The sequence below is a fragment of the Fundulus heteroclitus genome, chromosome 23 (assembly GCF_011125445.2).
Source record: "Fundulus heteroclitus isolate FHET01 chromosome 23, MU-UCD_Fhet_4.1, whole genome shotgun sequence".
NCBI lineage: Eukaryota > Metazoa > Chordata > Actinopteri > Cyprinodontiformes > Fundulidae > Fundulus > Fundulus heteroclitus.
This window is the reverse complement of record NC_046383.1, coordinates 30543279-30557482: the sequence shown is the minus strand read 5'-3', so window position 1 is coordinate 30557482 and position 14204 is coordinate 30543279. Positions and strand designations below refer to the sequence as shown.

The following is a 14204-nucleotide window of genomic DNA, read 5'->3' as shown; positions in this document are numbered from 1 at the left end:
ACCAATATAAATTCAAACAGATTATTATCAGGATTAGTTGCCTGGATAATTTATGAAAATGGTTTACTATGAAAAAATAAACAAAAGTCATATGCTACGGTTTAAGTATATGGGCACACAATGGTTTGTTAAACAGGGTTTTGAACTCCTGTCCTTGAGAACTACTGTCCTGCAACTCAGAGTCATGCTCAAACAGAACTGAATAAAAAAAGGCCTAATTACCAGGAATCTGCAGATCTCCATGACTTGCTGAGAAGGTAATTAAACCATCAAACTCAGCTGTTGGAGCCGAGATACAACTAAAAGTTGCAGGACAGTGTCTCATGGGGACTGAAAAATAAATGAACTTCTTGAAATTCAGATATTTATAGATGAACCTTGACTGGCTACAGAAAACAAAAATACCTGATATACAATGATTTAAGTACATGGGTCCAAAGTGATTAGTTTACTGGTCCATACTGGAAATGGGAAGGGACAAAACAGGGGTGAGTATAAACTTGCAGGTATGAATCAGCAAAGAGACCAACTAATCTAAAATCCTTTGACTGACCAAACCTGAATTAAGCAAGTCTACAGGGATTACAGATTCTTTAAATGACAGTTTGTGATTCGTGAAACCTTTACTCTATTTATGAAACCCCCAGCAAAGATGGGATTATCAAGTTATCCAAGGATATTGCTAAAATCTCGTCTCATCCCAACTGGTTCTCGTGAACTCAGTATCTTGTATGGTGTAATTTCATGAGCCGGCATCATGACACCCCTAATGTTTATGTGGATCTTGTGTTTTTAACAATCAATTTGAGTTTTCTGGCACATTTAGCTCTCTCAACCCGGGGTTTCAGGTCTGTGTTTCTCCTGTGTTTGCCTGTAAGTAGCTAGGTGAGTCAGGCCAGAGAAGAAGAGGAACTACATTAGGACTTGGGACACGAGGTCTAATTAATTCCTCTTGCCTACGGGTTATTCAGGTAAAACAATTACACCTATAATCTATTTTTTAACACTCTGTCTTTGCAATTAACGTTATTACCCCTCATGTTCTAATGAAGCAGAAACCAGCAGTACACTACAGCCTGGGTCTTGGTAACGGGACACGTCTTGGGGGACCCCAACCAGGAGTGTGCGCGCTTGCGTGTGCGCATGTGTGTGTTTGAAAATCAATACTGCCTGCATGTAAATCATGCAAGTATTGGTGCAGACAATGTTAATAGTGTTCCAAATGCAAGAGAGATTGAGTTTGCCGCAGGATGAATAAAAATATCACAATGGGCAAGGTCTCTATAATTACTTGGATTCAATTAAGGGCCTTTTGAGCAGGTGGCTTAATAAGCTTTCAGCCTCCCCTCTCTACTGTGCAGCCTAATGAGTGTCAGTCAGAGTCAGGAGAAGATAATGCTCCTGGCCCCGAGGCCTTCTATTACTTCTGCCGTCTGTCTTCACCTTCTACCGTCGGGCCCCAGGTTATATCTGTGACAGATATGTCTGCCTGTTCACAAACTCATTCACTGCCTGACACTAACGTTGTTACACATTTAACATGTGTTGCACAAGATGGCATAAGGATAAAGTATTCAACTTTTTTCTCTTTTTTTTACTGAACTCTACCAAAGTTCATAATAAGCTACTCTGGGCAGATAGTTAATGCCTGTAAGTCAGTGAAGCACAGAGTGAATTTCTCCTCTTCAACTGTGTCATATCAAGAAAAAGTGCGAGAGAAAAAATCCCTATAAGCTTTTGTAACAGGATGTATCGATTTCCATGTAATTTAAAAAATATATATTTTCTTTAACTTTGACTTTTAGGATTGATCGGGGACATTTGTAAAATGTTAAAGTTCAATCAGGATCTTTTGGATGTTGGTAGTAACAGCACCAACACAGTAAGGGTAAAAAATATTCCTGATATACTAAATATGAAAAACTTCCCATGACGCACCAATTTGCTAAATTTACATACACGTTTACATAGATAAATAAATTGTTTTTTGGGCTCATTTAAATAATTTATTTGACAAATGACAAATTAATATAAGAAAGCAAACAATGCATATTGATAAGAATTGACCACATCCAGTTGGTGTGCCACCAGGTTCTTTACACCTGAAATATGTGATGCTCTCTATTACAGACTTTTGTAGTAATAAAAAGACTATCGAAGCAGAAATTATACTTTAACATATTTAATCTAAAAAGGCAAAGGGATGTAACACCTTCAGTGCTGGACTCTTATACACACACGTGAGAGAGAGTGTCCGTTCATTACACACGCAAGCATTATGTAGGACCAATTGTGGACACTCTTACAAGGATGTGCACAGCATAACATCGGTGTTCCTTGCATCGTATTTGTGGAGAATATCATACTGTAATGTAGACATGACCAAGCTGACCCATTTACCCCTAATCAGTCATTCTGTCCAATCTATATATGTCAGCCTCTGAGTCTCCAATGTCCATTGTTTTATCTGATGTTTCTGTTAACTGCTCACTGCAGCTCCAGCATCTGCTATCTCATAATTCTTAACGATATGTTCATAATAGCATTTTAATTTTCACTGTGATTCTTATTGGTGTGTCACAATCCATAGTTATTAAATTCATAATTTGTTGCAACTTGTTTGTTGAATATTTTATTTTTCTTCATTTGTCTATTTAATCTATTTAGTGGAAGAAAATGTAAAGAGGCAATTTTAGATAAGAAAAATCTATCAATTATTTTAAAGTGACAATACATTCTGGAATTAAAATATTTAATTAGTCTCTCTCCTTCTCTCTTTTTGTTCCCTTTGGAAGTATTAATTTATAAAAAAAAATCTTTATTATTATGACATCATTTTCTATACTTTTAAACATTTCCAAGATACTGTTTATCCTGCTTTTCTTTTTCAAGTTAAAATTTCATCTTTAAGCTAAGTGAGGAAACATATTTAAAAAAAGCTGAGATGCATTGCTGTGTTACTTGGTAGAGTTGCTGAACAGTAAAGCATAACGAAACACAGAAGCCGTGGAGGATTACAGTGTTTGGTCTATTTCTCACAGTGATAAACCTATTATTTTGGACTTTGATTTGAGAAACCCAAGACATAAATTGGCTGTTCTAAATAAAATCAACAGTGAATCCTAAAAAGCCCTCTGCTCCTGATGAAATGCATCGTCTGCACTGTTAATACTGACCGCAGCTTTAAATTATATCCGACTTGTCCAGCAACATTTTACCAGCATGTTTTGGATGCAGGCTGAGTAACATGCAGACATGTTTCTGCTCTCTCGACTTGAGGAGCTCAAGCAGAGGGCTCACTAAATGATCTAGGCTCTATCTGCATGTGTGTCCGAGCTGTAAGTCTGCGCATGTGCTACACCCTGAGACAGTATCCCAGCGTGAGAAAATCAATGCATCCGCTGTTACACGGCCCAGTCCATCAACGTTCGCTCGCGTGCGCCCGCGTGCGTTGTGCACACAACCTGGCACGTCCTTTCCTACTGTTTCTGCACACATACACCCTTGCACAGCCTGACTCCCTTCCACCCTCTCCGTACGCAGCCTGGAATATTGATGTGCTCTTTAAGAGCCCTCCTTTCTGTCTGTGTCACAATCCATCCATCTACACACCATTTCTAACCACACCATCAGACGGAAAGAAAACAGTTTCAGCACTCGCTCTCCGTGGTTTACACAATCATCGCGCGGGCTCAGATGGCATTCCGCAAGCTCCGCATTTCATCATCTTCACATTATAATGAGGCAATATTCCTCTCTACTGTATGTCAGTTTGTATCATTTCATGTTATTAATAAATCAGACATTCCACATTGAGTGAGATATTCTTCCCACACCCTGATGTACTTCATTAAGGCAGGGAATCCACTGACACAAACTTTCTTTTCTTGGCACTTCTTTCATCTGCACCAGAGGAATCTCTCTGCGTGGGTGCACATTTATGTGTGTGTGTGGTCATGTCTGTAAGCTCTCATGAATGCATGTCAGATAAAAAAATAAAAAATAAAAAATAGGACCCAGAGTCAGTGTGTGCATGCACACCAGCTTGGTGTTGATTATCATGGCGTGAGTGGCAATTAATGTAACACTAATTAGAAAGCTTTTATGTGACGAGGACTGAGAAGGGGCTGCCGGTTGATCTGCAGAAAAGCTGCAGGAGAGAGCGCAAGGAGAACATAAAGCGCAGCGTGTGTGGCTTGACAAGACAGTAGCCATAATGCAGTTGACACAACATGTCAATTAGTATCTCGCGCAGCGGAGCGGGCTGTCTCAGAAAAGGTACGTTAAAATTCCCTTTCTTGAGGTCTTGATTTGGGCAAAGACCCAACGCATCAAACAAACAGATAAAAAAAAAAACACTTTGAAAAAGCATATCTGCGTGGCATTGATGTTGATGTAAAAAAAAAAAAAAAAAAAAACGCAGCTGAAAATTCCTGAACAAGTATGCAAGAAGATTACTAGCTCCAAATCATCCTGCAAAGACCGTTTCATCTCTCCCCACTGTGTCATCACATCCGAAACAAGGAGAAAGATAACAGTGCTCCTCCAATCAGCCTCCTCTGCAATCTTCATATCCCAACTGTAATGTTCTGTTTATTGCAGTGCATCAAGAATAAAATAATTTATTTATAAATAACAAGGAAACATTTACATCTTGGTTTCCAATCCATAGACATTTGTTTTACACAGTGGGGGGGTGGGTGGGTGAGGGTATTGAATACATGAATATTATTCTCAGTACATATAGTAGTTCTAATGGGGCTGTTGAGATTAAATTTACACCAGTTGTTGGTAACAAAATCCAACTAGTCAGCACACATAAAGAAATCAAAACAAATTAGTCCATAAATTCAGTTTCATAATACAGTGGAATGGCACATGGGATATAGTTAAAACCAGAAGTTTATACACACTATTTAAAAAGATACATAAGCTTTCCCCCCCTCACCATCAGACATGAAATCTGAATTTAAAAAAAATTCCTGTTTTATGTCTGATTGAATTGCCACAATTATTTGTCTTTGCTAAGTGTAGTTTTGACAATACTGTATTACCTTCTTCATGTTCAGAAATTTGCATCCCCTAAGATCACTATGCCTTTAAACAATTTGGGAACACCCACATGATGATGTCATGTCTTAGGAAGCTTCTGATAGGCTTATTGACAACATTCAAGTTTGTTTGAGACACACCTGTGGATATTTTAGCAGCAGACCTAAAACACTCGGCCTCTTTGTGAAACATAATGGGAAACTCACAAGAAAGCAGCCAAGATATGAGAGAATTGTGGTCTGCTTCATCCATGGCTCCGATTTCTAAATGTCTGAATGTGCCACTCTCATCTGTTCGAATGATGATATGCAAGTATAAAAACCATAGGTTCTGTTATCCCAGAGATTAACGTGCTTTGGTCCGAAATGTGCATACCAGCCTAAGAACGAAAGCAAAAGACCTTGTAAAGATGCAGGCTGAAGCTTTTATCCATAGTGAAAAGAGCACTGTACTGGCATGGGCTGAAAAGGTACTCTGCCAGGAAGAAGTCATTACTTCAAACCAAACGTATAAAAGCCAGCTTACAGTTTCCTAATACACACAGGGACAAGGACAATAATATCTGGATACGTGACCTGTGGTCTGACAAAACTAAAATTGAACTGTTTAGCCATAATGTCCATTGCTACATTTGGAGGAAGAGGGACAAAGCTTTCAAGCTGAAGAACACCATCCCCACTGTGAAAATTGGGGGTGGCAGCACTGGTACACTTCACAAAATAGATGTCATCATGAGAAAATAAGATGATGTGGGAATTCTGAAGCAACATCTCAAGACATCAACAAGAAAGTTAAAGCTTGGGTGCAAATGGGTCTTCCAAATGGACAACGATCCAAAGCATACAGCCAAACTTGTTACAGAGTGGCTTAAGGACAATAAAGTCATTGTTTTGGAGTGGCCATCACCACGCCCTGATCTTATGAAAAGTTATGGGCAGAGCTGCGAAGCAAGGCGGCCTACAAACTTGGCTCAGATGCACCGGTTCCGTCAGAAAGAATGGGCCAAAGTTCCTGCCAGCTTTTGTGTGAAGCTTGTGAAAGGATATCCAAAACGTTTGACCCAAGTCAAAGGGTACCAAATATTAACAAAATGTATGTAAACTTCTGACCTTCAAGAAAGTAATAAAACAAAGTTTCTACAATTGTTCTGAATACTCTGGCATTTAGAAAATAGAAATAACTTTGGTAATCTTAAAGGACCTAAGACAGGAAAGGTTTGTTCAGATTTCATGTCTGACAGTAAGGAAAAAAAGCTTGAGTGTCATTCTACACAGTGTTTGTAAATTTCTGCTTTCTACTGTAAGTATTGAACACAGTCAAAAAAAAGAAAGAAACTAAATCTGTCAACATTTATAAATTAATCCTACCCTTCCCTTCTAATAGCCTCTACAAAAGGGCTTCTCATTACAACACTGTACTAGAAGCATTTCATGATGTGCCAAAGAAAAAAGCTCTCTCAAGACATGTCCAGTCTTATTGTAGCAACATTTATTGATGGCACTCGTTACAAACTAATTTCTAAAATTCTACTTGACAGTGAGAACAGTTGAGGCTGTTATCTGGAATTGGGAGGGACATAATTTTACCATGAACCAGCCACAACCTGCGGAGTATCACAAGATTTCCAACAGAGGAGTCAAAAGAACAGTCAAAAGAGTTCCATGAGCCAATGACTATTAGTTGTAATCTTTTTACATAAAAAAAGTAATGCACTCAACTGCCATGGCCTCTGTGCAAACTCAGCGTAAAACTCCACTGCTGAAGAAAAATCATGTTTAAGCTTGTTTAAAGCTTACTGCACCACGTTTAGAACAGCTAATGAAATGCTAGGAGATGACACCAAAATACTTTCTGTTCGAAGTTGTTGCATGTCACCCAAAAACACTTTATCAACAGTGAAGTTTGGAGGTTATACCATCATTTTGCTGGTTTTTAGCATCTGGTATTGGAAGGGTGAATGAAAAAATTGATTTAAATTGATAATCTGAATATGAAACAAGGGTGGATTCAGAAGCAAGACAATGACACAGCCAAGGACAGTCAATTGGTGAAGACAGTTTTTGTGGTAAAATGGGTCATAAACCTAAACAGAGCACACCATTTTTCCATATGAGTTAAGGTCCTACTCAAAAAGGCTATTTAATAAAAGTCTGTAAAGATATGCAATACTTGTTGCCCTTGCTATTCCACGTTATTTGACACAGTTCATGAACTAATTTTTTGAAACATTGTAAATGTGTAGATTACTTGAGTTATTGCCAAAATCTGGTATAGATTTTATGTAAAATTCCTCATCAGAAATATACATACTGGGAACATTGCTGACAAGTTCGGTACTTATTTTCCTTTGTCCGATGTTAAGTGAAAATAAAAAACATTATTTGCTCCCGTCTCGTGTTTACATCCATTATTCTCCTCTCCTCGCAGTTTAACTCCGTTTCCCTTTTCGTCATGACACGTTTTTATCCATTCTGCTCTACACATCTCTCCTCTCACCATACTCTGTGGTGTAATCTTGGGGATTGTGTGGTCTCTCGGTGTGAGAGGTGATGGGTAGAGCAGGATGAGCGTGATAATCTGCCACACTGGATTACAGCCTAATCTCTAATCTCTTTGGCCCTCCTCTGCCAGGGGACCACCTCCACCGTGCCAATTTTATTAATCTGAGCTCCCATGCATCAACGGCTTAGCTCTGCCCATTTTGATTTCCCAGCTTTCATCAAGCGTGTAAAGCAATAAGAGTTAAAACAATAGAGTGTTGTGACGCAACACTTCCAAGTGAAAGCCTGTGACCCCGGCGCAGCCTATAGGAGGATTTGGCTACCGGTGAGAGTGTTAATCCTTAAAATGTGAGGATTCATCAAGAAAAGTTGCTTCAGGGATGTCCCAGGTAGCCTAAATTGCAGAGGGCTGCAGTTTGGCTCGCACTTTCTCTGTGTAAATGCCGCACATGGATTTCGGCTGCCTCTGATGTAATATCCATCAGAGTTAGACCAAGCATGAAGGTTGCTGTTCCCCGTCTGACTTCATGACCTGAAAAAGCTCACAATTAATGTCCCATATCATGGGGTTAAATTGGGGCTAAAAATTCCTCCGGATTGATGGGAGAAGGCGGCGTGGAGAAGAGCGAATCCAACCATTTCTTTATTTTATCTACTCAACAATAAATTAAATATTAAGGATTTAATTAAATAAAAATATAGTCAGATTTTTGTAGAAACGTGATGTGTATTTTTTTTTTGTTGACACATAAATAGCGTCTGTCTTTTATAATTGTGGTAGGCTGATTCTAATTTAGGGAGGTGCATTGTTTCTTGTTAGATTTTATTTTATTTTTTCAATTTAGCCCAGCAACAACAATGGCACATGGGTAACTCTCTCCATGTTAATTTATGGGGGAAGGGTAGAAGCTGCCAGGTGTTTGCGGTTATATTTACTACAAAATCAGGATGAATACAGACACCTGGCGAATAAATTATATGTTTTTTTCTTGCTTCTGATTTCATTCTGTCTGAAAATGTCGCCCCAAAAAAAAAAGACAAAGTTAATCTGCATCATCCGCCTGTGCTTGGAGGCAAGATTTCCTCTATTACAGAACGGTCCAGGGCCGCACAAAATCATTTGGAGGTCCACAAACGGTGCCACACATCGGACGCACCTGATCTAGAGAGACTGTGCATGCCCCAACTTTATGAAATGTTGTTCTAATGGGAAAATTGTATTGACTCTCTTAAAAGGCGTAAAGCCCCCTCAAAGGATTTATTTTTCTGATCATCTAAGACAGCCTCATAACCTTTTCCCCATTGGCCAAAATACATGAAAGCCAGCCCTGACAGCTGCCTTTTGAGGGGAACAGGAGAGTGTTTAGTTGGCATTCAGTTCCGCATTAAATGACTGCAGAATTTATCAGCTCCGGCTCCAATCAGAGTTGATGGGAACACAACACCGGTCTACACATGCTAATTCTCAATAAGCCTGCTGTGCCCGGGAGGGATACAAAAGTGTTCTTCTTTTTTTCCCCCCTTTAATGAAACACAAATTAACTGACCTAACATCCCAGACGTCACTTTGAGCTCTGGCCCTCAAAGTGACAGCAACAACTCACAGAAAATAAACAGGACTGATTGATTTTCCTTTCTCTGCAAGGCAGCTGGCAGCTCACTCTCAGTCCCGCTGTGTGAGGTGGAATTCCCCAGCCCAGTCAAGATTAATAAACCCATCAGATCATCTCAGGAAGTCGTGATGATCAGAAAAGGCAGTATAACACAGCTGGCAGGATGCTGTGTCATGCCATCCCTTCATGTTGCCTTGTCCTAGAAGCTTGTGTGCTGGGAGACAGTGGTACCGGTTTTTGGAGGTTTTCCAGTTCACAGTGTAACCTCTGCAAGCCCTGAGGTTAAAGAATTTACTTCTGGCATTGAGAAAATATTTGTTCTTAGTTTCAGCTGGCGCAGCTATGGATTGAAAAGCACACTTACAAGGCTTTTCAAAAATACTGATATGGTGTTACGATGCAGCCAGAAACTAAAATATATATTTTGCTGGGATTTTACAAGATTGACCAACACAAAGTGACGAACAGTTGTGAAGTGGAAACATTATTCTATAAATAATGTTTTCAGGGAAATGTCTGATAATGGTGGCATTGGTTTTTATTAAGCCATCCTAATTTTAATACTTTCTCCTTTTGCTAGTACAGCTGCATGTCATTTTTTTGGGTTTGTGCCTACCTACTTTGCATGACCAGACCCCATGTCCCGATGTAGAAAAGCATTTTGCTTAAAGATTTTATGTTGAGGGTGGTGTGAAGTAACAGCGTTTTCCCACACATATCATGTTACATATGGGTTAAAAAGTGCAATTTTGGTCTTATCTGATGAAAGCCTCGTCTGCTACATGTTTGCTGTGTCCCCCACAGGGCTCTGGACAAATAGGAGTTATTATTGGTTTCTTAGAACAATGGCTTTATTCTTGTCACTTTTCTACAAAGACCAGATTTGTGGAGTGCATCACTAATAGTTGTCCTGCCAACAGATTCGGCCGGATGGAATAGTCAACATTATAGGTGGAGAAATGCAAAAGAAATTTAATCTGGCACAACGGGGGGAAAAAATGGGTGACAGTTAATTAATGTGCATAATAAGTTGTCATTGAACCTAAGGTGGAACTGACTAGTTCTGTCTTTAGAGTTACAAGGTGTGTAGTTTTACAATGCAATAAATCATATTTAATGAAAAAGTGAGAAAAGACAGAAAAAAAACTGATAGGTTCACTTTAATGTTTCCAAGCAAGGAAAAATGTATCTTTAATCATTAAAATATAAAAAATGTGTTATTCACAGGAAAACTTGGAACATTTTCTGCTTTTAGGTTAACATCTTAGGTTAGCTTTATAGGTTTTTCGTAAGCAATTAGTGAAAGAGTTTTTGATCAAAACCACCACAGATTGCCATTCCTTCTTATAACATGGCATGTAAACCATCCCAGTGTTTGATTTTGATGAGTTAGAAAAGAAACAGACACAGTTACCTTTAGCTAACCTCACAACACCACTGCAGATTAACTCTGTCCTTTAGACGATAGAAAACTGCTTGCCATGAAACATAAGACTCATTTCAAAAGTGCCAACTTGTCAATAGGGGCCTCAAAATTGCAGGTAAAAAAAAAGTGTAGACACAGTAAACAAAAAAAACAAAAAACAAAATAAAAAGTAGCATATTTGTTATCTCATAAAATGTGTCTGACCTTTGATATTTCAGCATTCCTATTCCTTTTTGGGTTCTCTATTTTCATGTAGGCATCCTAATTTCAATGTCTCAATGCTGGGTCATAAACCCAGACCCAGGAATGCTCCACCACTGAGCTCTACCTTTCAAAAAGAAAAAAGAAATAAACAGTTCAGAGAGCTTTTTTATTTTTAAAAAAACTTGCAGTTTTGGTAAAAAAAATTGACTGAATAAAGGGTTGAATTTAAATTCAGTATTTGTGTGTTCTTTATCTAAAAATAGGTAATTAAGCAACAACAAAAAATGGCAAGGACCGCACTTAAAATATGTTTTAAATTTTTTTTATAATTAGTGATAATTTTAACATGATTTTAATTTTATCGATGTGCTTTCTTTTTTATATAATCCAGCCGTAGCCTCCAATTGAATACTTAAAGATTCTCCTCAGGGCACAGCTGTCTGCCAATCAGCGCTTTTTGTGTCATTATTCATCCAATCAGATTACTTCATCATACCTGTCAATTAATGTCCCACCCCTGGCAGTTTAGACGCGCAGGTGCAAATGTCACTAAAGCCTGATGGGGTTAGTCTACAATGACAAGACGGGAAAGGACGGCGCAGTGAACAGATATCTGGTCATTTATTCACAAAATGATCATTTTGAAAAGAATCGGCTAATGAAACTTGGATCAGACTGACCAAACTTAAAACTCCAGCAGCAGTCAAGTGACCGTGGATAGATTTATGTTCAGGTAAAGTTTATCATTGTGTGTTAATCTCCAACCTCTAGTGCGTCCCCCTTTTCTTTTTTTATCGCCAGCCATCACTGTATTGAACCTGTAATCACATGCTGCTCTGCAATATGAATATGATCTGCAACTTTACAGAAGAGGTATAGTCTACATGTGTCAAGCTTACAGATAAACACTGTATAAACAGCCATGGGCTGATTTATAAATCCAGGAAGGGGCGGTTCCAGACCAAGTTTACCAGGGGGGCCAAGGTGGGGCCAGCGTTCTTTTCACAGGGGCACAGAACAAAAAAAAATTAAAACAATAAAACGGCAATATTTAACTGTGTAATAATATTAAGTGAGCCACTTGTGGCTCTAGAATTGCAGGTTTCAGAGCCCTGATCTAGCAGTTGAAAACTTTGCCCCCTGCTCAATACGGCTAAAGCTAAATGTGAAACATCTTAAGTTTTAAATTCTTTTTAGAGTAAAGCTGTATAGGTCAAAAAAAAAATATTGGTCAAAGTGACCAATCAGTTATGGTTTCTTTGTCATTGCAAATAATTATGAGACGTTTATTTAACATCCTGCTTTTAGTACAGGGGCCATAACAGGGGCCAGGGCCATTTCTACAGGGGTATGGGCCCCTGTTGGCCACTGTCTAGAACCGCCCCTGAATTCAGGCATTACAGCTTACTTGATACAGTTGTGTGGAAAGTACAGGTTACTGTGATACATACAGGTGGATTTGATTTAGCCTAAACCTGTTTTGTGTCTACGAATAACATTATTCTGTGAAATGAACTCGCTATAGTCACACTCAACGACTCTGTGTGTGTGTTCTTGTACTTGCAGTGAGCGAGAACACCTTTAGCTCATTTTACTAGTAAAGTGATGACTTTGATGTAAAATGAGGACCTTTTAGTCAATCCTCACTTTTATTCTGGGCTAGGGGTTTAGCACTATGGTTTTAATTAGGTTTAAGTTAGTCTTAGGTTTAGGTATACACTAGTAATGGTTAAAGATGGGGCTAGTGTCAGGGTTCGGCCATAGAAAAGCTTGAAGGTGAATGGAAGTGCATCGAAGTCAAGGACTGGTCACCACTATGTAATTTAAACAAGGATGTGTGTGTCTGTGTGTGTGTGTGTGTGTGTGTGTGTGTGTGTGTGTGTGTGTGTGTGTGTGTGTGTGTGTGTGTGAGAGAGAGAGAGACCTCACCTCTGTCACCCGTGTACGTGTTTTCAGGGTTGAGTGTGTCCAGCAGGTGGACGGAGCTCGTAGGCCTGGTTTTGCCGCGGTCCTCCTGTTGATGGTCCGCTGAGCTCAGGCCGTTTTCATACAGCTGGTTCTCGCCGTGTCGCAGATGCCAGGTCAGGCCTAACAGGTGGACCGCTGCACACACACACACACACACGCACAGAAAGAGAGAATTAAAGTGTGTCAGCCAAAGGGGGAAAGAAAAGGAGAGATAAAAGATCATTATTCAAGGCATGCAGAGGGGTGTGTCTGGATCTCGTTTAATGCCCATCTTAGAGCACTCACTCTCTTTACGCTTATTAGTGCCAGCAAGCAACGGACAATTAGTAAATGCACACAAACGCAGACGGTGTCACACACACGGATTCGGCTCGTGCGCACGTGACCACCGAACGTAGCAGAGGTGGGCAATTAAGGCAGATCTTCAGAGCCGGAGCCCAGGGCCGGTATTAAAGCGTTAACACAGTCTTTTATGCATGACTAATGATGCTTTGAAAGCTGCTGCCGATTCACAGTCCATATGGGGCTTTTAAACAACAAAGGGCGAGGAGGATACAGGATTCCCCCTCCCACTCGTAAAAGTCTTTACTAGGACAACAACTACACGCTGTCAAATAAAAAAATAAATTAAAAAAATGCCACGCCCATTTAAAGAAATTAATTAGCGTCTCGCAGGGCTATCAATAAAACAAAGCGCTCATCTTTGTCCGACCAATCACGAGGTTCTTTTCACCAGAGATTGCGCCCGAAAACCGCTTTAGTTTAGCACGTTGAAAGAATCTGCAAAGGTTATGCGCCTTTGCTGGTGGGAAGAACAAAGCCAATGAAATACATCATTGCAGGTTTTTTTTTTTTTTTTTTTTCCTTTTTCTTTTTCTCTCTCTTGACACATTTGGAACATCAAACAAAAGCAAAGACTCAAATCACAAAGTTGTGATGTGCTGGTGGCAGTCAGAGGATGGCTGCTGCATGCAGATCAAGGTGCGAAACTTCTAAAGACTTCAAACATCTCCGCCGTCTACCTCCGCCTGCCTGATGATTGCCGACGCCCCCCACAAAAAAAAAAAAAAAAAAAAAAAAAAAAATCACTCGACGCCGGCTTGCCTGTAAATGGCTGTTTAGAAAAACAGCTCCCAAATTATATAAGGGAAAAAAAAAAATCAACAACTATTACGTCGTCCTGTTACCGCACGCTCCCTGCGTGTGCGGAAGCATGGACCTCTCTCTGCTCCACACACACTCACACGTGCACACACCCACTATCTCACCCACACTCAATCCCCTGCTGATCAGGAATGCCTAATTAAACCTCCAGATAGTTCAAAGCCATTTGCAGTTACATTTCACTAAAGCAGAGGGGAGGAAAGGAAGAAGAAGAAGAAAAAAGAAAGAAGTACAACCCTTTTCCTGCAAAATACAGCAGAAGAATGAAGAACTGCA

General features: G+C 39.6%; 1 protein-coding gene across 1 annotated transcript in view; it reads right to left on the bottom strand.

The window, feature by feature from the left end:
* The window catches only part of tenm1 (teneurin transmembrane protein 1), a 298417-nt gene that overhangs the window by 155608 nt on the left and 128605 nt on the right, over positions 1-14204 (bottom strand). The window contains exon 6 of the mRNA XM_036127074.1: positions 12726-12899. Within this exon, the coding sequence (XP_035982967.1) occupies positions 12726-12899 (174 nt within the window). The remainder of the gene's footprint in view (positions 1-12725; positions 12900-14204) is intronic.